Source organism: Acipenser ruthenus, chromosome 25 (assembly GCF_902713425.1).
Source record: "Acipenser ruthenus chromosome 25, fAciRut3.2 maternal haplotype, whole genome shotgun sequence".
Taxonomy (NCBI): domain Eukaryota; kingdom Metazoa; phylum Chordata; class Actinopteri; order Acipenseriformes; family Acipenseridae; genus Acipenser; species Acipenser ruthenus.
The window spans coordinates 1,612,442-1,638,886 of NC_081213.1; the positions used below are offsets into that span (position 1 = coordinate 1,612,442).

At 41.1% G+C, this 26,445-nt stretch overlaps 1 protein-coding gene across 4 annotated transcripts in view; it reads left to right on the plus strand.

The window, feature by feature from the left end:
* Positions 1–207: 207 nt before the first annotated feature.
* The window catches only part of LOC117413827 (collagen alpha-1(XVI) chain-like), a 48,951-nt gene continuing 22,713 nt past the window's right edge, over positions 208–26,445 (plus strand). For 2 of the 4 annotated variants that reach the window (XM_058999344.1, XM_058999347.1), the window contains exons 1-22: positions 209–533; positions 3,850–3,969; positions 9,170–9,244; positions 9,729–9,846; positions 12,268–12,391; positions 12,554–12,829; positions 13,258–13,338; positions 13,610–13,747; positions 18,126–18,161; positions 20,958–20,984; positions 21,089–21,151; positions 21,552–21,593; positions 22,674–22,718; positions 22,979–23,020; positions 23,197–23,259; positions 23,865–23,909; positions 24,255–24,350; positions 24,764–24,802; positions 24,892–24,936; positions 25,405–25,440; positions 25,854–25,976; positions 26,314–26,349. In XM_058999344.1, the coding sequence (XP_058855327.1) occupies positions 3,888–3,969; positions 9,170–9,244; positions 9,729–9,846; positions 12,268–12,391; positions 12,554–12,829; positions 13,258–13,338; positions 13,610–13,747; positions 18,126–18,161; positions 20,958–20,984; positions 21,089–21,151; positions 21,552–21,593; positions 22,674–22,718; positions 22,979–23,020; positions 23,197–23,259; positions 23,865–23,909; positions 24,255–24,350; positions 24,764–24,802; positions 24,892–24,936; positions 25,405–25,440; positions 25,854–25,976; positions 26,314–26,349 (1,632 nt within the window). In that variant the 5' untranslated portion in view covers positions 209–533; positions 3,850–3,887. Of the gene's footprint in view, positions 534–3,849; positions 3,970–9,169; positions 9,245–9,728; positions 9,847–12,267; positions 12,392–12,553; positions 12,830–13,257; positions 13,339–13,609; positions 13,748–18,125; positions 18,162–20,957; positions 20,985–21,088; positions 21,152–21,551; positions 21,594–22,673; positions 22,719–22,978; positions 23,021–23,196; positions 23,260–23,864; positions 23,910–24,254; positions 24,351–24,763; positions 24,803–24,891; positions 24,937–25,404; positions 25,441–25,853; positions 25,977–26,313; positions 26,350–26,445 lie in introns of all 4 variants that reach the window. The other 2 variants (XM_058999346.1, XM_058999345.1) reach the window with 2 other exon arrangements.

Consider the following 26,445-nt stretch of genomic DNA (forward strand, 5'->3'; position numbering starts at 1 on the left):
GCACCATAATACGATTTTAGAATATTAATTTGCATTATGTCCTAATATATACCGCTTACTATACATAGGCAACTGTATAGATTAACCATCTTTTTAATGGACTTCAACCAACAACAAAAAAGCGTGCCCAAACAATAAAAGAGGCTTAAGATTCTGTAAAAGAAGCGCATATCTATGAATGGCACCTTGAAGCACTAACGTACCCGTCCTAAAAGATACAGCTCTTTGAAGTTATGCTTAAAGTTAACAAAGAAAACGCCACAATACATTTTCCAACCCCGAGGCAGGTGATGTCACTACGCCTTTAAGGAGATCTCCCCGCTGCAAGGAGACGGGGAAAAAAAGTTTAAAACAACAGGGCAGGAACAAAAGTTGGGCAAGGCAGCGCGGCTCAGCTCTGATCTCTTTTTCACGGCAAACTTTCACTCGGGGAACTTTTACAACCAGAGAATCTGACTCAGAGCAGTTTGTTTACTAACTTGGCATCAATGTGGACGTACTTGCATTTGGATTGATCACTTAATTGCCTATAGGTATGTATTTTGTCTCTAAAAAATGTGTAGGTTTTTTCAGTTGAATGATAACGGTCCTCAAACTAACACTGTACCTCTAAGCAATTAAAGTCTGATTTAAAAAGATAATACTAATGAAAAAAAGCCCGTGTTGTAAACTGTATTAGCTGAACAGTTGTTAGCTTATTAACGTCTAGTAGCGATAAACACATTCCTCGGTTTTAACAAAGCGTAACCAATTAAGAAGGTGGAAATCGATGCATCTCCTAACTCTAAAATAATTAAATCATAAAGGGCTGCCAGGCTGAACGGTTATATAGATGTGTTTCTTTTCTTTTTAATACATGGATGCGTTTAACTGTTTGAAAAGCTGCAGTCAGGACAGCGAGCAGTAGCCGTGTGTGCATTTGGCATTTTGCTGAATTGATATATGAGGCTATTTGAATACATGCAGCAAATTAGTTGAATTATGCATATTTACTTGTTGTGTTTAATTGTTTACACTGTTGAATAATACATACAAAAACATTGATACTAAAACCTTACAGTGCATAAATAGATGTCAATGATACAATACGGTTTTTTTTTAACATATTAGAATTATACACTCTGTAATGCTTATTAACCTGCTACAAACTAATACACAGGACAACCAAAACAAATCTGCTTTTGGTAACACGTATTAGCTTACATTGCATGCACATATTAGGAAGTCTAAATGGGTATTTAATTATTACGCTTAACTGGCAATAGTGTTTATATGGATTTTAGAGGAATGCATTGTAGTTAGAAATGTGTGCGTCTTCTGAAGCCTACACTTAGACGTTTCTTTTAGTTTACTTCTTAGCCCTCTTGTGGTTGGTTAAGGTATGGCATGTATATAGGGGTCATGTATACAGTACTGCGATCCACTGAATAATAAGACTCATTTGAAGTTAAAAAGAACACGTCCGGAGCTGCAGTAAACACCTGTACGTCGCATAATGCGTTCAGTGTTCAGAGCTCCTGGAACGCGGTGACGTTTGCACAGCTGTTGGCGGTGTGGGTGGGGGGTGGGTTTGGAAAGAACAATTCGCACTGTATACGCCCAGGTATTAAGAGACTGGTCCCCCTTAAAGGTGTAGTGCCCCCTTTTAGTTAACAGGGTGAGATAAGAGAAACAAACTGGCAAGCCAACAAGGTCTGATTTCTAATGTGCTCACAGAAGGCTAAACTAGAAGTGTGCAGTAAAATTTCACACCAGGGATCGTATTGGATATTATAGTGTAAAATGGAGCATGATTGTGGTACACTACTCCGAAGTGATTAAAATGGCTGAATGTGACTTTGATTATTTTATTGTTGTTCTCTGGGGGTGGAAATAAGACTCCCATTACATAGCAGTTTAATCCACTCCTGGTTTTATATAGAGTTTTTAATAAGACACACCCGAGCTTCTTACCTATACACTGGGGCTAATCAGGTACATGGAAAAACCTGGAATGGGTGAAACTGCTATGCAATCGGAGTCGTATTTCCATCCCTGTTCTCTTATACAGTGCCATGGTACTCTTCAGCTGACTGCCATGCCACTTATAATGTGGGTGGTATTGAATTACATGGGATTCTGTATTGGATTGCTATGTGGGTTTTGGTGGCTTTGCAGAATTCTATAATTATAGCCTGTACTTTTTCTGTAGACCTACTGACACCATCTCCACCACCCCTTCGATCAGCTTCCTCACCAGGCAACTCTGAGCATCTAAAGATCTGCAAAAGGGGAAAGCAGTACACCAAGCAGAGATTATTCATTGGCAAAGTGCAGGAGAGGCAGTTTGAATGGATTTAGTATCAGACCCCGGGATCTCAAGCACACAGCATGGTTGTGCAGAGACAGCATTCAGGGTGTGGGCTGGTACGCAGCACGTGTCTGGCATGGTCATGGCTTCCTGGTGTCGGCTTGCTGTGGTTTATCCAAATTCAGAGGCGATGGAAAACTGAACTGCTACCTAAAAACTCTCTCTCTCTCTCTCTCTCACTAATAGACTTTTTATTCTTTATTTGTCTCTAAACCTCTGTTCTGCTTTATAATAGGTCCCGTGTGTTATGTAGTTTTGACAGCAGTTTTATTTGAAATAGGAACATTACCATAGCACTTTGATATAAACAGACAGCCCTTATTATTAAGAATGGTTTCGCTCTTTCTGTTTTTAATATTTTGTCAGTTCATAAGAGGCAGGTGTTTTTGAGATGAAATGCCCTACCTGCTTTTTGAATTGGCTTTAGTTCTCCTTTCACTGCCTGCTGCCGTATGGATGCTACAGTTTTTTTGGTTTTCCTTTCATTGTTTACCTGCTTACCTGTTGAATGTCCAATCCTGTCTGATTCTTTATAATGCTTTGAGCATTATTTCCCATGCTTAATATTGCAGTAAAATATTGCTTCTGAAAGGAAGGTTTCAGGGGAAGCAAATATGTGTTGCACAGGTTTCAGAGCACAGTTCTTCTGATTTGTAATCATGTTATGGAGCACCCATGTGTGTCTATTTAAATCTGCAAATGTTTAAATATCTATCTATCTATCTATCTATCTATCGTGATAAATTGCCCCCACTCAGGTTCGTTGCCCCTTTAAAGATTGACCCAGACACAGAAATTGGGGGTTCAGCGCTTCCGCGCACTTTTAATAATACAAATAATAAACAAAATACAAAACAAAAACAAATACCTAGCTCCTTCGGAGCTCTAACTAAAACTCAGGAACACCTATACTATAAAGTGGGACGGCTAAGCCGTTTCCCCACAACACAAAACACACAGTAACTCTTCACTTGCCGACTGCTTGGAAACAAAGCACACTTTCCTGCCTCCTTCTATACAGCAGCCCTGAGCAGACTGACTGCACCTCTTATATACCCTGCACCTGGTCCTAATTTACAATCACTACCAGGTGCAGGGGATCATTAACAATAAAACACTTAACCAATTAAACAATCAAACAAATGTGCATTCTCACATGTTTTCATGCAGGGAGGATTAACCCCCTCCCTGCTGTGTTACACTATCTATCTATCTATCTATCATTCACAGCAGATCAATACCCAGACAGCCAGTTTGAACTCCTACATTTACATACTGCAGCCAATAAGCAATATAAACCCCCTTTAACAACTTCAGACACTTGATTACAGTCCTATGAAGTAAACGATCAACAGTTCTGTTTCTGTTTTGTTTTCCAGGTTTACCTGGAACCATAACAAAATCTCTGCTGAAAAGGCCCGTCTTCTTGGCAGCTCCTTTTCTGTGACATGATTCATTGTGTTTTAGTCTAAATATTTCATTTCCTGTTGCTATTCCAGGTGGAGATTTGTCTCTGTGTGGACAGGCGCACTAGACCATGTGGATTACCTGGCTGTCAGCACTGTGGATAGTCGGGACTATACACACATGCAGGGGAGGTTTACTGGCAACCAGAACAGGTATATTAATGCATCCTTTTGCAGACTTTCCACCAGCTTGCATTCATTATGAGTCCTGCATTTATGTTGCATTCATTTCAGCTCTGCAGCATCTTTGAGTTCTTTGTCATTTCTGTATTGCTTTAGAATCCAAAATGGATTACTTTGCAGGGAGCCTTTATTTAGCTAAATAAGTTTGGAGTCAAAGTAGATTCCTTCTGAATTCTTTTCTGCAAGCCAATGCTGATACATGCTTTTGGATTAATGTGTCTATCCAAGTTCGTTTGCGTATTTTACTGGCATGCATCTTGAATGGATTTTAATATAAAGAATTTTGACTTCACAGTAAGGGTAATTATTACTGTGGTATAGCTTGCATGCCCTGTGTGTTTTAGTAATTTTAGAATCTGAGAATTCTGTACAATTTAAAGCAAGGAAAAACAGAAAGAAACATAAACATATATACAGACGTGCTCAAATTTGTTGGTACCCTTACAGCTCATTGAAATAATGCTTCATTCCTCCTGAAAAGTGATGAAATTAAAAGCTATTTTATCATGTATACTTGCATGCCTTTGGTATGTCATAGGATAAAACAAAGAAGCTGTGAAAAGAGATGAATTATTGCTTATTCTACAAAGATATTCTAAAATGGCCTGGACACATTTGTTGGTACCCCTTAGAAAAGATAATAAATAATTGGATTATAGTGATATTTCAAACTAATTAGTTTCTTTAATTAGTATCACACATGTCTCCAATCTTGTAATCAGTCATTCAGCCTATTCAAATGCCATTTTCATTTGTTTTCTTATTTACAATATTATGTTGAATAAAAAACCAAAAGCAAAGTCTGATTTCTATTAAATATGGAATAAACAATGGTGGTTGCCAATTACTTTTGTCAGTTTCAAGTTATTTCAGAGAAAATTGTGCATTCTTCGTTTTTTGTGGAGGGGTACCAACAAATTTGAGCACGTCTGTATATATATATATATATATATATATATATATATATATATATATATATATATATATATATATTAATACATCATTGTCATCGTCCATTTACCCCCAGCCAGAAAGTTAATAGAATTGTAAAATGTATTTCCTTATAATTAGTAGTTTGGGCTTTTAATGAATTGTGCCAGGTATCGAGGTTAAGCAATAGGCAGTGGTTTGTTCTTTTGACAGCAGTGAGTGTTTGAGGTCTGCTCCATCTGCAGGGAAGGTGTGAGGCTGTGCTTTGAGGTTTCCATGACAGGAAGTGAGGTAATACAATCTGGCACATTGGTAGAATTTCTAACCCAGTGTTTGGTCTGCGGCCAGACTGAGCAAAGCGTTGCCTACTGAATTAAATGCTTACTAGGAGGTATTTCTTTATTTCCAGCAAATACAATAGCAACATGATTAACGGACACCCAGGTGACCTGTAATAAATGTTACTGTACCCTGACACAAATGAAACGATTGTACGTACCCATTAACCCCTGTGCCAGGAAACCGTATACAGATATGAAGTCCTTTGATTCCAAATGCATGCAGAGACCTATACGGTAACTGGTGAAATTGTCTACTGAGCAGAAAGCATTGGGTCCTCTTTCTGGACAGTAAATGTCATTGCCCAATTAGAAAAGCTTTGAAATGCCCAGGTGATAAAAACTCGCTGTCTCATGGGACCAAACTGGGGGAACAAGCAGGAAAAACGAGATGGCAGAGTGATGCAACAATAGCAGCAGTGTCTCATCAGAGTCTGGATGCTTGAAGTGCAGAGACTTTAGAGTAAAAGGATTCCTGGCAGGGTAGGTCTAGGATTGGATTTCACCCTTGGCTACTGCAGACCACAGTTGGAAAAGGTCTGGAGAGCAGTAGCAGAATATCCCAGACTGTAATAAAACAAACCTATGAACAATGTTGATTAAAATAGGTTTCACAGAGGTCCTTTTTTATGGCCAACAGATTGATCATCTTAGCATTGCAATTTGGATGTTCTTCACATTGGGTTTGCAAGTATTCCATAGCTGGTTGATCATAGACTCTTTACATGATCGTAAGACAGGGTCCCAAGCGTGCAGGTGGCTGACCTTGCTGCTGCGTCTTGGTAGGTTGTGGTGTTTGATGGTTTTGGCAAGCTTGTAGCAGGCACCTGAACATTTTAGCAGGCCTCAACAAGATGGTCCTGAACAGAAGGACTGGGTTCAGGGCGAGTGGTTTTGTTCACCCGTGATTTGGTTTTGTTCCGATTCCTAGTGTTGTGGCAGGTGGGTGTTCTCTCCTGTTCATCCCTGCATGTGCATATTTTAACTAGATGCAGATTTTGATTAGATTCTGTGCTTGGCATTGCTTCCCAGTAGCTATATATAGATTACAAGGTTCACCCTGAGGTTAGGTAAACAGAGCTACAGAAAGGGGGGGAGCAGATCAAATAGAACTGAGTTGGAGAGCCTTAGCAGAACCGAAAACTACAGGTATAATAATGGCATGAATTATCATTTTGTACTGAAAAGATAGGAGGTTGTGGAAACTTGCATAGGACTAGACTGACATATATGTATCTAGACTAACTAAAATAAATACAGAAATACAAAAAAAAGAAACTGCACTTGCTTTATTTAAACAAACACACGAGACACAGTCAATCAGGATCATGGATGAAAACGAAGAAATAGAAAAATCCTCCCCCTCTGTGTGTGTGCCGCATCCTAGAACCTCATGCTTGCTCGTGGTCAGTACTGTGCAGTTGTGGTAGTTATTTGAAGGGGAGAAAGAATCGGAAAAGTCTTGCTAAAAATATAACAAAAAAAACTTTAAAAAATCCTATTGCCAAGGTTGACGAGGCAAACATCCACAGAACATTGGGACGCTGGCCATTTAACATCATTTATTTCAACTTGTTTGGTTGGGATGATGCGTGTCAACTGAGATCCGGAGTGCCAATTCTGCAAACGATTTGACAAGCAAAGGGGATTGATGTCCGATAACAGCCTCGTCACCCGTTTGTGGAAAGCCTGATCACATCTGTAAGGTGAAGCTTGAGGATATAAAACATCTTGGCCTAATTCTGGCTTCTTTTTAAGCCTTGCAGAATAACAACAGTGATTTGTAGCACAGGCTGCTTCTCAGATTTGTGGCTTTGTTTATCTCCACTTTCAGGGTACTTTTCAAGGGATTGCGTAATACAAGGAACATCACAAACTGAATTAAAATATTGCAGCTTCAAAGTAATCCTGTTGTGATACTGCCATTCCAATAGACAAACCCTGATTCTTCTCCCAGTTTGTAAATGATGCCCCCAGTAAAAACAGCTTTCCCTGTAGTGTCAGGGTTATCATCACAGTTATCAAGGATTTTTTTTTTTCATTTACCGTCTGAAACAAAGCCCACCAAATTCCAGGTCCTTGCATACTTTCAATTTGTGAAATCATGGTGTTTTGACCAAAAATGCTACAGGTTTCTGACTTGTTCTGAATAACTTATTCTAATTAAGTTAGTGAGATTATTCTTGCCTTTTTTCAAAGCCTCCTAACAAAGACTAGTGTTTTTATCAGTGTGATGGGTTCAGAAATCGTGGCATACTGCCCTGTTTTGTATCACAAATGCCGTTAGCAGCGATCGGCTACTTCAGCTGTGTTTCAGGGTCAAGCATTTAGCCAGGGCCTCTGCTGCAGAATTCAAACAGTACTCTGAAATCTCGAGTCATGTAATCAAATTAAGAGGTTTGGCTCCGGTGCCCTTTGCTCCAGGAAGCTATCATAAAGATGACACTCCGTTTGCCAGCAGTAGTAACCAGAATATTACTGCCTCTGTGCACCAGAACTCTGCCAGATAGGAAGTGGTATATAAACTCTAGCTGCAAGCGTGTCGTCCATTTCAGAAAGGAAATTAATAATTAATAAAGCTATTACAACAACAAGTACTGTAGAACCTTTAGGAAGTGGTGAGAGACAAGAAAGAAACTCAAGTTACGGGCGAAAGCACATTTTTTTAACAGAATAAAACCATTTTGATGGCATACCAAATACAATACAATACAAATGTTCTGGCTCCTGTGAACTAAAAGTTCGGCATTTTCTGATCTGTTTATAGGAACTATAAAAAGTAGAAAAGTGCAGCTCTCACTAGCATATGCAGAAACTCACTGTCTTTAGAAAAACATGGCTGTCAAGACTGCTCAGCCCAATCCCCAAACTGCTCCGACAGTACTGTGCACTGAGGGACTGTGGCTGCAAAGGCCTTGCCATGTCAAATGCTGTTGTATTCTGCGAATCAACAAATCAACACGGTCTGAAATTAAAGGTTTTCTGTGCTTTCTTTTAAAGTGTCTTATTTTCAGTACTGCTTTTCAGAAATACCCTTGAGGGAATAGATTGCAACTTCTTTGTGACTCACAGATGCTAAAGCGTTTCTGTTCCACCTCCTGTAACGAAGCACACAGCCATAGACACGCTCTCCTGAGTGTCGTGAACTGAGCTAGAGTGCCTCTTATTAACCAAGTCACATCATCTTATTTATTCATGAAATCGTTTTCACTAGCTTATCAAGTCATCATGACATTGGTATATCTCTGATGTTGTCAAAGTGTGTCTGGAAACTGGGATGATTCGGAACAATTGTGGTTATTTTGATAGAGGCTGCCTCCCTCGCCAGCTGTGAGAGAGAAAAACAGCAAGGCAGCAATCTGTTGCATGTCTGAGCACTGTGATTTTTCTTTCTTTTTTTTTTATAGACAATTTGTTTTCTGTCTCAAGTGGATAAGTTTCCCAAGAGCTCTGTTTACCACTACTGTTGCCAAAAGCAACTGAAGTTCAAAATACAGCAGGACTGCACAGCAGCGCTAATACTTTCCAGTAGATACCCATAGTAATGATGCAGCACAACCGAGATGATTCTATATATGTATATATATATATATATATACACACACACTCAGCTTTACAGTAGAGCCAAAAAGAACCTAGGTTAAAATGTTTTTGTCAAATTGGTATTTGCAAACACTTTCTATTGCAGTGAGATGTTTTTCGGTTATGGCTGTATTTTTTTCCATGGAAATGTACCCATTGCCGTGTAATATGTAGTTCCCTGTTAACTGAAAGAATAGTGTAAATATCACTTAAAAATAAATACAGCAAGTTAATCTACAGTGCGGTGGCGGGTTGGAGACCAGCGTTTTGAAGTCTTTCTTGGTCCAGCTGTATAGACAATCTCTTCTGTTCCTTTGCAGGTGTTCAGTGTCCCAGCTTGCAGGTAGAAGGATGGAAGTTCTCACGAACCAATGAACCACATGTAAACACCACAGGTAAAAGACTTTAACTTTTGCTTTTGTTTGGAAAGTTTTGTTTGGAAAACATGTCACCAGTGACAGGGAAAGAGAGGAAGCAGCTGTATCTCCATACATCATACTGTAGAGTATTACATATATCTAGAGAACCAATTTCAAACCAATCATTAGCACAACGTATTGCATACTCTTGTGGTCTGTGGAGGAATCTGTCCAGGAGTCTGTGCATTCAAGGTGAATCCTGGTGGTTAGGGTTACTGATGTTCTGATTTTGTCTTTCCAGCTAACTTACTAGTGCCCTTTCCTCATACTCAATGTTCTTTTAGTATTCAGTAGTATTTTGTGAATGAAGGGATTTCATTATTTTGTTAGTTTTTTGCTCCCTCCTGCAGGATTTAACATCGTCAGAAGATTCTCTCTGTTGAAGAATGAAGGGATTTCATTGTGAATGAAGGGATTTCATTATTTTGTTTGTGTTTTTGTTTTTTGCTCCCCCCTGCAGGATTTAACATCGTCAGAAGGTTCTCTCTGTTGAAGACCCCAGAGATAAAGAAGATCCGCAACCCCGGGGGGCCGCTGATCTTACGGCTTGGGAGACTGCCGCTCATCAAGCCCACTGCGTGAGTCTGCGTGGAAGGGGCGTCAAGGGTTTGGGGGAGAGGGGTGAAAGCACTGGATCCCATTAAAATGGCTCGGCTTTGCTCCAGTTATGTTCTTGCATTTCCAGTTCGAGTTAAGCATGTGTCCAGCTTAACACTATAACACTGCTGTAGAATGCAAGTGTTCAATTATTAATACCGCTGACTGTATAAAGAGCCCCAAGGGTGTAGCGCTGGTGTGGAAAATGAAAAGCTGATTAATCACTGAGCAGAGCATGATACAGTGATACCCAAACCGCTGGGATGTTTGAGCTGCGGAGCCGTGGCATTGCAGGAGACTGTTTGGTGGCTCTGGACCTTATATTTCACGTGTGCAAATCCCTTTTTTCTCTAGCAGTCCATTTTTAGGAGTGTTTTTTTTTTTTTGTTCTTCTGTAAGTGAGTAGGAAAGGCTGTTCCAAAATCAACCAAGCAAACGGAACATTGGTTTCCACTGGCCACCTTTACCTGCCAAGTGAAGTAGGAAAGCCATTTCCTGTGGCAAAACCGTGACATGACAGACTGCATTCATTTAGGCCCTGGAAGGCTGGTCTTCTCACTGAGAAACAGCCACAACAACAGGGACTAAACTGCTTCCTGGGTCAAGTCTTGAGGACAGGGTTTAGATAGGGTTACGGAAGAGCTGGGAATTGAGAACGCAAAGAGAATAAACAACTGAGACAAAATGGCAGCGTTTCCAGCGTTTTATGGTTGTGATACTTTTATATATATATATATATATATATATATATATATATATATATATATATATATATATATATATATATATATATATATATACTTTTCACAGAATAACGATATGGACGTTTCTGAAGCTGCTATCCGCATGCATTTCATTGTGATAGCATGGTGTGGGTTACAGCTCACTTCAGTTTAGCGCTAGTATACTGTATTTGCTATTTTATTTTTTTTATTTTAAGAGATTCCTCTCTCCAGAATGTAACTTTTCTACACAAGTTATTTTCCTTGGACGGAGCATGAACCCTGCCTCTCTTAGCCACCTGGATTGTAACCCTTTGTCTCTCATCCGGAGAGTTCTAGAACACTATGCTTCTGTTCTTCCAGTAGATCTCTGGATAATAAAGGGCTGCCCTATTGACCTCAGCTGTGAGATATGTGTCTGAGCCAGTCAGACAAATGCCAGGAAGTGAACCCAGGCGCCCAGACGGCTTCTCGCTGAACCTTTGCATCGGGGGCAATCTCACCTGAGGGGCTGAGAGTGGGGAAGGGGGTGGTTCTGATTGGGAGAGGTGAACAAATTAGGTTGGCTGCAGTAGGGACAGAACAAGCATTCACTTAATCGTGAATGAAGGTTGTATCTGTTTATGAAGAACCTGGGTTAGTAAATCTGCAACAATCTCAGCTGAGACAACTCTCCTAACCCACGTTCCTGCTCCTGTAGAACGCGGCTGCTTTGGGCACCGTCCTTCGTTGTGTTGTAACATGTCTTGGAGATTTATTGCAGTGAATCAGAGGCAGAGAATGAAATGTGACAGCCTAGGAGAACTGGGTAATCACATTCAAATTTTAAAGTCAGTTTTCTTCCTCAAATTAAACGGGAGCTTGTCGGAGCTTGCGATGGAAAGAATTTCAAAAAGGTGTTCTGTAAAACAAGACCAATTTAAACTGAAGGGCACCACGGCAAAGAGCTTCCTACTGAGCATCGTTCAATTCTAGTCATTTTATTGTTGAAGCTGAATACTCACTTTTCTTAAAAGGCGTGTATTGACAGGATCCTATAAGTCCTCATTATGATTAACTCTTTATCCAAACACTGGAGGCTGTTGTTAAATCTTTTCGATTTAATTTCTAGAGTGCTCTCAGCCTAAGGCCGTTAGTTCTGTTTATTACTCTCATCCATAACTGTTAAACACTCGATAATGCCGAATGCATAACATTTGCTAAAATAAACGACACAAATTCAATGACAAGCATATCGACGAGACATCTTCGTCTGTCATTGAATTTATTAGTTCCTATTGCTGATAATTAGTGCCGGAAGAGGTTCTGCCTTTTAAAAGACAAACAAAAATAAAATTCCTTGAGGCCGCAGTAAATTTACTAATAGTTTAAAAAAGTATACTGTTTCGTGAAGATCTTGCATTGACGTTTTTGGATTTTACTAACCGTTTACCTTGTGTAAATGCTTGTAGAAAAACTCACCACTGTATTTTTGCATGGTATTTTTGCATGGTATTTTTTGCAGTTGTCCCATGGTTATGCTATGCACTTACTATAGTTTATCTCTGCTTTGCCATGGTTACTCTATTCGTTATTACATTTTGCTATGCTTTTACTATGGGAGTCATTCACAAGGGTGGCATGCCCAGCCTGTATCTCAGTGAGACCCTTCACCGGTTTCTCTCTCTGTGCCCCTCTCAGCCAGGTATTCCCCCACGGCCTGCCTGCTGAGTTCACTCTGGTCACCACGCTGCTGCTGAAGAAGAAGACGGTGAAGGAGAACCTGTACGTCTTCCAGATCTCCGACGCGCAGGGATACCCGCAGGTGAGGACAGATAACTGGACACTGCCGTTGCCATCTCATTAAAAGTCTTCTTCCCTTTTTACACATGCGTTTGCTTTCATAGACCCTGATTAGCGCTACTCTTTGACTGCTGTACCCAAGTTAAAGTTAGATAGTCCAGTCTCTCTCTCTCTCTCTCTCCAGATCTCGCTTGGCATCAATGGTCCTGAGCGCAGTCTGGAGCTGCGAGCCCGCGGCGCGCACGAGGAATATGTGGGTTGTGTGTTCAGTGGCGATGGCGTGGCCTCCCTCTTCGACCTCAAGTGGCACAAGATCGCGCTGAGCGTGCAGAAGGGTGTGGCGGCGGTGCACGTGGACTGCAGCTCCATCGAGACCAAGCCATTGGGCGAGAGACAGGGGGTGGAGCCTGAGGGACACACCCTGATTGGGCTACGAGCGGAGGATGGCACACCCGTGGAAGTAGGTGCAGCGCAACGTTTTTTTAGTCACGGCTTTATACTAGATTTATTTTAACATTTTCTTAGTATCTTGTTAAGGGTTGATTTGATCACAGCTGGCCAGTCGGTTGCTGAATTCAACCCCTAAGCGAGTTTTATTTGCTAATTATAGCATTTTAAACTTCATTAATTAATATTAATATCGCCCTACATGCTAAATCTATTTACTCAGGCAGTGTATGTTAGATTCCACAGAGCCTGAATGGACTATGTTAGATAAAGTTGTCCAAGGTTATTGGAGTGCTTTATTGGAGTCCGTGAATAATCACTTATATATCATGGATATGTTTCGTTTGTAACTCATCTTTGTCTTGTTGCTCACTGTAGCGCTGCAGTGATTGTTAAGCGTTGTTTGTTAATTGCTCTCTCATGTCTTCTACCCCTGCTCAGTTTGATATTCAGCAGATCACCATCTACTGTGACCCTGCCCTGGCCATCCAGGAAGCGTGCTGTGAGATCCCAGGGGCGAGGGTAAGCACACTGCTCTCATTGCAGAGAACAAAACAGATCAGAGACAGATCAGACTCCCATCCCACAGCTTGGAGCCTGAGGCCTCCGGGAGTATGTCTAGTACAGCTAAGGTGTGGCCGACTGCTTGTTAATGTTGAAAAATACAATTCCAGCCTTACTGTACGGCATGCCATGCTGGATTGATCTTTTTGCAGTGGGTGTAGCAATCGCAGTACAGTTCAGTTCATGTACCTAGTTTGATGATCAGCTGACATATTCTCTTCTCCGGCAGTGTCCCCCTGATGTCTCCAAAAGCCGTCGGGAAGCTGAGGTGAGCCCCAAATCTAACCTGATCGAGATCGCCCCCCAACAAGAGGGCAAAGTGTACACCCGCTGCTTCTGTCTAGAGGAGAGCGAGATCAGGAGCCAGGTAAGGGAGAAGGGGTTATTTTTGAGATGATCAGGAGGTCAATTCAATACTATACCAACTATACGCAAAGGCAGGCTTGACCTTTAACCTGGCTAATATTCTAATATTCAGGGGACACGAGTTAGTGAGCATGTGAAAGACAGACAGACTGGGTTGTACAGATTACATGATCAAACTCGAGTCTAGATTCTCTCCTTGCTGGATAAGGGGGAAAAAAAACTGCTTGAGGGAGCAGCAACTCATTCAGACAACCATGTGAGCGATTTTTGTATTTTTTTATTTCATGCGTGAATGCGTGAGTGAGACTTGCAGATTGAGAATCTAACACTCCAGTCAAGAGGCTGCAGTGTGTGCTGTGGAGTGTGTGAGTGATACAGCAGATGAGGAGTGTCACACAGTATCAGCTTTAGCCAGCAAGGGAACTACAGCTTCATTAGCACTGCCACTGTGACCTGGGTGACTGGCTGACTGCCAGGGACCATGCTGATGAAACTACTGAGAGAGAGAGAGAGAGGGGGGGGGGGGGGGGGAGTCAGATACTCCTGCTGTTTCATTTCATGCTCATCTGGGCTATTAATAGTCGTAGTAGAAGCATTCGTATACAAATTATAATTATTATTTTGACTTTTAACTCCTAGTTGTTGAAAGGATAAAATTCTGCCTTAATGTTGATGACATATGAGAAACAAACGACTTGAGAGACCTTCAATGATATTACTAAAACACTGGAGTACATGAAGATATGCCCCACAGTATGTTTTTTGTTAAGCCTCTCAAATCTGCAGAGAAGGAACTAAAAAGGGATAATTACTTTTTTTTTAATGGACAATACACAGGTTCAAGATACATAACCTACAAACAGATTTCTTCCATGTTTGTGCTGGATACAGCTGCCAACAGTAATTGCTCATCCTGTATTTAGTTTAGAAAGACGTCCTTTGCCTTTTAAGAGGGATTTATATAAAATAAGCTGCTGTGACGAGTGTTGTCCTTATTTAAACTACCCTGTATGTAATTTGTCATCCAGCTCTGAATATACAGTGGTGTAGTTTCCATGGCATTTTGAAGAGCAAGTTTTTTCATGTGTTGAACCTCTTTAAAATTCAGAGCGAATGCCAGATTCGGTCTTCATGTTCACATAGACGATGCAGGGTAAGTTTGGGATCCCTGCCAAAATCTGACCGCAGATACTTAAGATAAACCCAAGGAGGCATTAGTACACGTCAGCAGTATGAGCAGAAGAGCAGGAGAAATAACATTTAGCCTTTCTACTCTATGCTTTCAAACAAAGTGCGTTTTTTTTGTTCTGTTTTTAATTTTAAATGTTTAAAATAGCTTTGTTTCAAATGACTCAGCTAATCTGTTTACCGTGTGTGTGTGTGTGTGTGTGTGTGTGTGTGTGTGTGTGTGTGTTTTATTGTAGTTCATCCTTCCTTTGTTAGTTAAAGATACTGGTATACTTTCTTTAAAAAATAAATACATTACAAAATCTCCTGAAAGCATATTAGCATTGCTGGGCTAGTTAGTAAGCATGGAACACCATTTATTTGAATTCTGTAGTTAAAAGAACAGATTTTGTCAAATAAAATGTTTTATTCCATAATAATTAGTTCATTTATAGGTTTAACATCAATGGCAAGTTCCTTGGGTACAGTTGCCTCCTGATGTTTAAACACAACAGCGCCCCCTAACACCCTAGTGGTTGAATTCCAGCCTAAGAGAGAAACAGCGCCCCCTAATGAGACGGTTCATACACTGCAGCTCAGCTAGTGCTCATTCAAGGTCTCCAATGTAAATACTGACCTGAACCTGCTGAGCTTCTGAGATCTGACAAGATAATACTCCCAAACAGCTGCTGGCAAGTACAGAATTAAACACATAAAAAGCCAATCAAACTGACGTACTGTGTTGTAACGCATATGTATTTATCCTAGCGTTATTTATTCACTTTACATTTATGTAAGTATTGCAATGCTGGTGATTTCATTGTATTTAATTGATTTATTGATGTATGCTTTTGGAATGAAGAATGACCTCATTTTGGAACTGTGCTTCATATTGTTTAATGAAACCTGATCAGGGTAGTGTTTTCATACAGTTAAGTGTTTCTCGCTGGCAGTGCTGAAAGCACACCCTGTGTTCATGCGTGTCGCTGTGGCAGTTCCCTGGAGGAGGTTCAGTGATCATGGGAGGCTGGTGTGCAAGGAGAGGATGGAGAAAAGGTGGAGCCTTCCTGCCTGCTTATCCCCCGGCCCCGCCTGTCTTTGTGATGTCAGCACACCTGGCTGTTCTGAGAGGCTGATCCCGCCTGTCTTTGTGATGTCAGCACACCTGGCTGTTCTGAGAGACTGATCCCGCCTGTCTTTGTGATGTCAGCACACCTGGCTGTTCTGAGAGGCTGATCTCGGCTACAGTCTGAGCAGAGCTGTGGGCCTTTCAAACACATCAGAGTCATGCTTGTAGATTCTGTATCATCACCCGTCACATTGTCACAATATATTCATTCTATAATACAGTAATACATTTAGTAAATCCCACAGCTGATAGCTTCTCAGATTTTGATGCCTCTGTTGCCCACTACTGGTCATTTTAACAAATAGTTTTAAATCAATCGAAATAACCGAGATTTGACCTACTGTGAAAGTTAAGTGCACAGCACCCCCTAAAGCTTGAAAAGCTCCACCTCCCTGAAGCTGCAATACTTATTTCCCATGTGAAATTACATGGATGTATTTCTGACTTATCAGTGGAGATTATTGAAGAGCTTAGCTGAAATGAACAGCAGATTCTAGTGTTTTAATGGAGCACTTTGCTATGGAGACAGTACTTTCATCTGGTTGGCAGAGGGCCAGGGGAGCACTAAGAGAGAGAGAGAGCGAGAGAGAGAGCGAGAGAGCGAGAGAGCGAGAGAGCGAGAGAGAGAGAGAGAGAGAGAGAGAGAGAGAGAGAGACAGAGACAGAGACACACACGTTCAGCACTGAAACAGAATCCTTGTGAGGAACTGGAATGGCAAAATCCAGATCATAGAATAAGTTGAATAAAGGTGCTTAGTGGCTCAGTGGGTTCTGATGTGTGCTCTCCAGTCCAGGGCAGGGTTGATGCATGAAGACTGAACAGCTCTCTCCCTCAGCCAAGTATGAATGGTTTAGCTGGAGCTGGGCAAAATATCTAATAATTATTGAAAGGTATTTTTGAATGCATTTAAAAATCTAAGAATAAGTAAATTAAAATATATCCCTGAACTGCTGGGCAATCAGAGAGAATGGAAGTGAAATACAGAGCTTGCATGTATCTAAAGCACACATCAATTTCATAACTGTCTTTTGCAAGCTTTCAATTGAAAGAAATTGCATGAAATAAAACACAGCTGACATTCTTGTGAGCGGGGAATGGTATTACTCAGATATTTCTAATTACAGGCTTCTTTAGGAAATTCTGTTAGAAACTGGTCCCAAGCAGCGAGCCTGCCAGTTCTTTGAGTAAACAACAGTGGAAACGGTCTACAATACACAATGAGTTTTCCATGAAGTCTTCTGTTAACTGTTGTTTGGCTAAAGTTGGCTGACGGCAGCATGTGAAAACTCGATTCTTTTAAAATAGGTTGGTGTGTTTCTATGCAGAGTCTTTTCTGGCGCATGTGTTTTCTGGCATGTCTGCATCTGCCGTCTCTCTGGTATTCCTTAGTGTTTGCTTGTTATTGGGGGAGACGTGTCATTACAAGTTGAGCCTCTCCAATCGGGATGTGGTTCAATTATTATTATATTTTAGCTGCAACTGCCTGCCATGTAAAAATTATATCCAGTTGACCACTGGTGCCCACGGCAAAGCTGTCCAGCGTTAGTATCTGAAACCTCGTTCAGGGAAGTGAGGGTGAGATGTTGGGTGTTCTGCAGTAAGTTTGAAGCTGTCTGCGCAGGGCTGAGCTCCCCAGTTTTGGAGAGAAGCTGTATAAACGTTTAATTAGGATGTGGGAGTGCAATTTGGATTGAGAGCTAAATGTTTTTTTTTTGTTTTTTTTTTTAACTTTTTCGTGCATTAAATATTGATAACGAATAAAATGAAGTAGTTTGGGACAAAAAATAAATATTTTTCCTTGAATGTTTTTTTTTCCATTGCTATATATGGTGTGAGGGGCTGGTGGGTATTCATCTCATATGAGGCTGTCATGCGTTTTCGTCTTCCTTATGTCCCCATATAAAGACAAGAAGAGAGTTTAAATGGCCTTAACTGATCATTTTAAATAGCTGTTCCAGGTGTTCTGGAAACGGAACATCTGAATCTGCACCAGATGAGAACTTTTGGAGAAGTACTTGATAAATTGTGTAAAGGTATTGTGTACTACATTGAGTGAAATGGAATGTTATTGTTGGTTTGCAGTGTGCCGGCTGTGCTCAAGGAATAAAAGAACAAAATGTGAGTATGAAAACTGCCTGCCTGCCTGTCTGTCTGCCTGCCTGCCTGTCTGTCTGTCTGCCTGTCTGCCTGTCTGTCTCTGTTACTCGAAGTTTAATTTGCTCTGGTTTTGGTATCATTTGTTATTGTCGACTCATGATGTGGTCCCCCCTCCCCCTTGTTTTTTTCCGACTCTCTCTTTCTGCCTTGGTGTTCAGTGCTTGTCCTCCCACCTGTGTGATTTACAGGGGGGGCTGTCTCTTTGGCCCCGTAGTGACCGACCCCCAGGGTAGGGAACCTGCCCACCTCGCTGCACTCTCACTAATCAGCCTGCGAGCTGATGCTGGAGGAATGCCTGACCTGCGGGCTCCTAACGGTTAGCGGTGACGTCTGCTGCTGCTGGTCTGAGACTGAGACGTGAATACAGCGCTGTCAAATGATGCACTCCTAATAAATGTCCTGTGTTTCCATTTCCGTATCCAATTTATTGCTCAAATGTGTGTTTAGTCAGAGCTATGCACTGGTGCCACCTCAATAATTCCCCCCACTCTCTCAAAGGCCAATGTTGGTCCGCAACAATTAGATTCCCCAACATTTTCAATGCTGCACAGAGAGAGTTCCTGCCCAGTCAGACTTCCGCACAACACATGAATTGCTATTCAGCTTCCCTGAAATAAAAGGCTCTTGTCATGCATTAGAACATCTTTGTACTGCACTACCTTCACAGACATGCCAGAGAATTGTAGATTAGATAGAAAAAAATCAAGTGAGGCCGTGGAAGCTAATGAAGGATAGGAAATAGTAATTTCAAACCAAATTACTAGACCTTTCAAGTCATTTGATATTTGACATTACTAATGCATTTGTTTTTTTGTGGATCTGGCTGTACATTGTGGTGGTTTTTCTTGCTCTGTTGGGCAGCAATATTTGAGATGCTACTAATTGGGTTGTTGATGAACAATTGAACATGATTGAGAAACAGCACTCATGGTGCTCAGAACTGGATACTCTGGGCTGAAGAGGTGACCAGTGGTCCAGTTTTCTGCTTTACCACAGAGGGGTGCTGTTCTTGCCAAGTAATGGAATAATTGCACGTTGTTAGGGTTACTATAGGACTGTACTATGTGTACAGTACGGGACAGTTCAGGCTTTTCAACTTGCACCCCAATGCATTCTGGTAAGTGTAGTCCTGCTGTGAAAGGTACCTGAGACAGGTAAAAAACGTACCACAATGCATTGCGATGCGAGATGAAAAGCCTGAACTGCCCCAAACTGTCCTAGTGTATACGGACTCATATAGTAACCCTACACATTATCATACATCGTTTCTATCACAGTGATGAAATATAAATGTTTAAGCTTGTAACAGAATGGCATTGTTCACATAGCAGGTGATTTCTCCAGATCAATGAAAGGCATATCTGAAGGTTTTGATTTTTAGATTCTGTTAGTTATTCCCATATCTGACCCTGCAAGCTCAAGGCGGACTGGATGGTAAATTAGATTGCATAAACACAGGGGGCTTTGTTTTTGATCGGAGAGATCAAAGTAAAGGCTCCGGGTTGCCATGGAAATAGTTAGCAGATTGAAGACATGCAGAATCATTTAGAAGTCAAGTTGAAAGCACTTTCCAAGGTTATACGAGTAAAAACTGTAAAACTCAGGGTCTGTGTATCGACTCCACTGAGAACGATTGCAAATGTAATAAAAAGGTCATTTTTAAACCCCAGGACTGGCTGTTACCAGAACGCCTAAATAGTGTTGTTATAAAAAAGAAAAAACTATTGATACAGTCAAACGCACCTAAACTTTCGTGGCTAAAAGTTAGACTCATGAGCATTGCTTTCCTAATTAAAGAGCAAGCATGTAATGCTGAAGATGTAGTGCTTTCAAGCTCAGAAAAAGAATCCGGATAGCTGGATTGTGTTCATTCTGCAGCAGTGGAGTCCTTTCCAATAGTAGATGTCTGGGGGCATAGTCAGATATCATTTGGCTGGATCATTAAAGCAGACCAACTAGCAATTATAGTGTCACAATAAATATCAGGGCTGAGCAAATTTATAGAAATGTAACGAGAGGAGGAGAGAGGAGAGAAGCTTTTAACTAAATATCTATAAATCAGAGGAGGGAAAACTGCTTTTAAAAGTTCTGGGCATCCCAGTGGAGTTAATTATCTGCTCCTCTACCAAACGAAGTAAGCAAATAGCCGAAAGAGCAACACGATATGCTTTGCCAAAACAGACTTTCAATTTCCTGCTTAATGTTTTGCATAACCTTTCACAGTTTATAGTGCTAATTAAAAGAGAGATGCAAACCAAGGCTTTTTAACCCTGTTTTCCAAAATCCCTTTAGCATGAGCAATGTTCTAACTAGTCCTCTTGTAATACTGAAGAGTAATTATTATTATTATTATTATTTATTTATTTATTTATTTTATTTATTTTATTTATTTATTTATTTATTTATTTATTTATTTATTTATTAGCAGACGCCCTTATCCAGGGTGACTTATAGTTGTTACAAAATGGCACCTACAAAATATCACATAGCACAAAAGCTCCTTGCAAATTCAGATCTTGCAAATTCCTTGTGTGATTCACGTATCCCACGCAGAACCCCTTTTAGCATTTTGCATGAACTCCATCTATCATCGTTCAATAGTCCTTTCTTTATATTTGCTTTAACATTATTGAATGGTCAGCGTTCATTTATTCAATTGAATTTGGTCCCGGTTTGAAATGATTTCACTTGCACTATGTGCACATGTGTATCTGCTTGGCTGTACTGAATGGAAGATGTTGTTTTGCTGTATTTCAGGATGAAAATGCCCAGCGCATTGTGAAGGTGAGTCCATTATCCACAGGCACAGTTTCTACAGGCACTGTCAAATGTTTCAGTGATTGAGACCCGGGCAGGCTATAGCAACACCGGTGTGTGTCTTGTTTCAGGCTGAGAAGGGGGATCGCGGGGTACCTGGGATGCATGGAATGAAAGGGGAGAAAGGAGACCAGGTAAGAACAATGGAAATAAAAAGTCTTCAAGCACATTCCTGCACTGTTGCTGTTTATGAATATGGATTGAATCCCCCTTGCAGTAGAATACAGGTCCTTAAAAATCCATCAGTCTGTTTATATTGATGGCTTTTGACATCCTTCTAGTTTCTTTCAGTTCGTTATTTAGTGCTGGCACATTCAGCTAAAGTACCAAGGTGCATCTTCTATACAGGGTTTGCATTTAGCTAGGTAGGGCCACTGAATTACGTATGATTCTAATATTGTCCCTTTGCATACGTATCTATAAAAGCATGGAAGCTACACCAGTAAACGAAAACATATCTCATGAGCATTGAGATTAATAGAGCTTGCTGCTCTCTGAATGTCTCCTCGTATTTTCTTGTGTTTGTTTCATTAGGGCTCGGACTGTGTAGGCACCTCTGAAGGTACCACGGGCTCTGTAAGTAATACAGTTACCATGAAGAAAGCGGTTCGTGCTGTGATCAGTTCTCTTTTAGTAGTGTATGTGGGTGGAGCAGTATGATCCTGCCCCTTGACTGCAATAAAATCACATTACATTTTAGTGGCAGCGGAAAAGCTTGAGAGAGGTTGATCATGATGATGATGATTTAAAAGGGCGAGACTGATCGCACACACCGATACCTCCCCTGTACCAGAATGTTTTATTGTTGCAAATAAATCAACGTTTCCTATGTTGAGGTACCTCGGCCATCTGTTTGCTGGAGGTTTAATTACAACGGGAGTCTTTGCATGCTAAGCTGCCTGGTTTCCTTTGCTCAGAAGCAGTAAATAATACAGATCCAGTGGAAGCTAGTGAAGTGTTTTACAGTAACTGTGCCTCTGTTTCAGCGTTCTGAACAGCAACTGTGCCTCTGTTTCAGCGTTCTGAACAGTAACTGTGCCTCTGTTTCAGTGTTCTGAACAGTAACTGTGCCTCTGTTTCAGTGTTCTGAACAGTAACTGTGCCTCTGTTTCAATGTTCTGAACAGTAACTGTGCCTCTGTTTCAGCGTTCTGAACAGTAACTGTGCCTCTGTTTCAGTGTTCTGAACAGTAACTGTGCCTCTGTTTCAGCGTTCTGAACAGTAACTGTGCCTCTGTTTCAGCGTTCTGAACAGTAACTGTGCCTCTGTTTCAGCGTTCTGAACAGTAACTGCCTCTGTTTCAGCGCTCTGAACAGTAACTGTGCCTCTGTTTCAGCGTTCTGAACAGTAACTGTGCCTCTGTTTCAGTGCTCTGAACAGTAACTGTGCCTCTGTTTCAGTGTTCTGAACAGTAACTGTGCCTCTGTTTCAGCGTTCTGAACAGTAACTGTGCCTCTGTTTCAGTGTTCTGAACAGTAACTGTGCCTCTGTTTCAGCGTTCTGAACAGTAACTGTGCCTCTGTTTCAGCGTTCTGAACAGTAACTGTGCCTCTGTTTCAGCGTTCTGAACAGTAACTGTGCCTCTGTTTCAGTGTTCTGAACAGTAACTGTGCCTCTGTTTCAGTGTTCTGAACAGTAACTGTGCCTCTGTTTCAGTGTTCTGAGGGACCGAAGGGTGAAAAGGGAGCCAAGGGGGACATGGTATGTTCAACACTCATCATTGGGTTTTAGTTTTCGGCAGGGGGCACTTTCAGAAGGGTCAGCCCTTCTCGAATATAAAATAAGTTTCTGTTTAAAAGAAAAAAGAATACTACTACTAATAATAATGGATACACTTGAAAATAGAGTTGTATTTAACTACACCGTTACTGACCCATTGTTAAATCGATGCGGATTGTAAAACCTGCAGACACTTCCCTCCTTTCAAGTACAGTGCAGTGACTCTGTTTTGGTAATTGCAGGGCCCAATGGGATTGGGGTCTACTGGATCAAAGGGATCCACGGTAATTACAAAAATGAAAGGCGTAGTTCTCAATGCATCATGTAACAATGTAGCAGCACGATGTTTAACCTGCTTTCTCTCTCTCTCTCTCTCTCTCTCTCTCTCTCTCTCTCTCTCTCTCTCTCTCTCTCTCTCTCTCTCTCTCTCTCTCTCTCTCTCTCTCTCTCTCATATTCAGGGTGATAAAGGGGACAAGGGGGACTCTGGTAAACAGGGACCAGCAGGACAATCGGGGAACGACGTAAGTGCCTCTGAGTCTTTTCAGAAGTAAGCTGGTTAGAAAGCCTGGCAAAATCAAATTGAAACAAAAACAACTGAGAACTGTCCAGCCATACAAAGCACACGTATTGTGAATGTATTAAGATGGCACTACAGGTAGGTATCACTTTACAATGTGTTGATATTCCCGTGCATCCCCTAGAGGTGATGTGTTTGTTCCCTTATTGTACAGGCTTTAGGGGCAGGTTCGGATCTGTTGCTGTTTACACTGTATCAATGAATCCCAGGGGTTTGCAGGGTTTGTTGTGCTGTATGTAGTTAAAGAGACACTGTGAACACAGGCTCATTCCATTAAACAGTCTGTTCAAATGATAAAGTCATCAATGTCAGACCACTGACAAGCCAGAGGCTTTTTATTGATGATCAAACTGTATATTAGGACGGATCAATATTGGGATTGCCATAAATCTGATATCTGTAATGTGTGTGGGAATATAGGAATGGACCTTCATTTTCAATAAATAAACATGTCAAACAAAAACACTGAAGATACTTTATTTTATCTCTGCAAATATCTTGCCAATTTTTATCGGCTAGATTTAACAATGCTGTCTTTTCTGTGAGCAGGGTCGCCCGGGAGAGATCTGTGTTGTCGGCCCCAAAGGTCAGAAGGTAAGACCACTGTGTCTGCTGTAGAAGGCTGCAGATCCTTAAAATGCAATGTAAAATCTAATCCTTTAAGATACAAGGTGTCCCACACATATAAAAATGATTCTAACTTTCTTATTTTTATTCAGTGAGGTGCACGAAACAGGGTATAATGTTTACATCATCCAAATTGTCAGTTTCTTCCTTGTGATACTCAAATCGCTCTCAAATGTACCACAAACACATTTTTGCAATTGAGGGAAAATCCCACTAGGTGGCGATATACCCCAAGCAAGCTGACCTCACATGTGCTGAAGCACATAGCACCGCCCTAGTGGGCCCCACTGAACGCTGCTCTTGATTCTTCAGGGTCAGCCAGGGCTGGTCGGACCAGAGGGGTTAGCAGGAGAGTCGGGACCCCCCGGGCCCCCAGGACCCCCTGGAATGGGAGAGCCTGGACCTCCGGTGAGTAGTGCTTGCTGTGTATAGAATTCTGCGTTCCTTACAAGCTAACCTTCCAGTTGTATGCTGTTACAGGATACGTTGAAAGAATGATTTAAATTACTAGGAAGAAAGAAGACGGCAGTATCTTATTTACCGTATAAATGTTCCTTTTTTAATATGAAAGCAAGTTGTTGTTTTTTTTTGTATATTTAAATTAATGTCAGTTACTTAAACAACAAATGTTAATTAATTCAAGTAGCTATAAAGACATTTCAAGTCATTCAAAGCACTGTTTAAAATGAATTCTTGTTAAACACCACACTAGGCTAACTTTTATTGTACGTTATAAATCACAATTACTTACAGTCCTGGAAAAAAAACAATCTAACAGTTAAGCAGTGAATTTCTTTTTATTTATTCACCTATTTATTTAGGGGAGTCCAGGGGGTCTGCCAGGGCTGAAAGGAAACAAGGTGAGTTATATTTCAAGATTGTTTGTTATTTTGTAAGATGATGCCTCTCTGCTATCCTGCCTGGAAGCTGACCTGGAGTCTCATTGCAGGGTGATTCTGGAGTTCCAGGCCAGGATGGTAACCATGGCGATCCTGTGAGTAGGGCACAGACAAACAGACATTACTATCTCTCATCATATCACTTAGAGCATCAGAGAGGAGGCCATTCGGCCCATCGAAGCTCATCCGGTTCCTAGTAGCCGATTGATCTCAGAACTTTTGCCAAGCTGGGTAGCCCATTCCATCCCCTCACCACTCTCTGTGAAGAAGTGTCTCCTTCCCTCTGTCCTGAGTCCACTTAATTTCCAACTGTGTCCTCTGGTCCTAGTTTCTGTACATGCCTGGTTTGTGTGTATATGTGCTTAACCCATCACATTATACCGTACATTATCGAGTCCAGTCAAAAGAGCTAAACTGAAAACTGGTGTCAGCTATCTTGCAGGTGGATTCAGGATCTCAGTATTTGGATGGGGTTGTTTTATATTAGACTTTGTATTTCCAATGGGCTGTGTCCGATCTCATCACTATATCTATCTGTTATTGTATTATTCTTTTTAATACAGGGACCTCGTGGCCCAGGGGGTTCGAAAGGAGCCAAGGTGAGCTGTTGAAAGTGTGATTTAGAGGATTTTAACAGCACGCAGTGATTCTATGATTTGGTATTTTTGTTAGTAACTTCCAATGTAATGTAAAAACATTAAAGAGCTCAAATGGATGGAAATAAGTTCCTACATAGCTTTCTGACCCGTTCTGCTATTTAGCCTTAGTGTGTAGATAACAAGCTCAAGTGTGTTTTTAAACAATAAACCAGGAATGACCCAAACTGCTGTGCAATGGTAGCTTTATTTATTTTATATTACTATAGTCACATAAATAAATGTCATATTCATCTAATTGTTTTATTTATTCAAGTTTAAACTAGTATAGAAACAAGTATTCGTATGATACGATTGACCGTGGCCATGGTTCTTCTCTCCCTCTCCTGACGGATCTTACTCCTCCATCCCACCAGGGGGAGCCGTGTGAGGTGTGCCCCAGCATTCCCAAAGGGTTCCAGGACATGATCGCTCTGCAGGGGAAGAGCGGGCCCAAAGGAGAGCCTGGAGCTCCAGGGAGAGGAGAGCCTGGTTTACCGGTGAGCTTTCACAGGGATGCCCTGGTAGTAAACTCTCTGCACTGACTGAGCTGAGTAAGAGCAGCGGGCGTCTGTCTGCTTCGCTAGTGGAGCCTGGCTCTGGCACACTGATATCGTGTTGGTCTTTAAACCTGTAGACCAGGGTTCCAGTTCATTAAAATTGAAATAACCTCTTTTTTTTTTTAAGAACTGTTTAGAAACATTCTCTTAGGTCAGACAGGGGTTTGAAAAACTTCTGACCAGTGTTTTTGGTAAATGGCCAATTTTTAATTTATCAAAATGAAATAAAAAAATAATAAACATTGTTTAGCAATTATATGTTTCTTTTGTCTTTTAGGGACCGGCTGGCCTTAATGGAAAAAAGGGTGATAAGGTACTTCTGCATATATTTAATTCCCAATGTAGGTGTATGTGTGCACGAAGCCGGAAAATGAAACCCGAACCATACCGAAATGGGTTTACCATGATT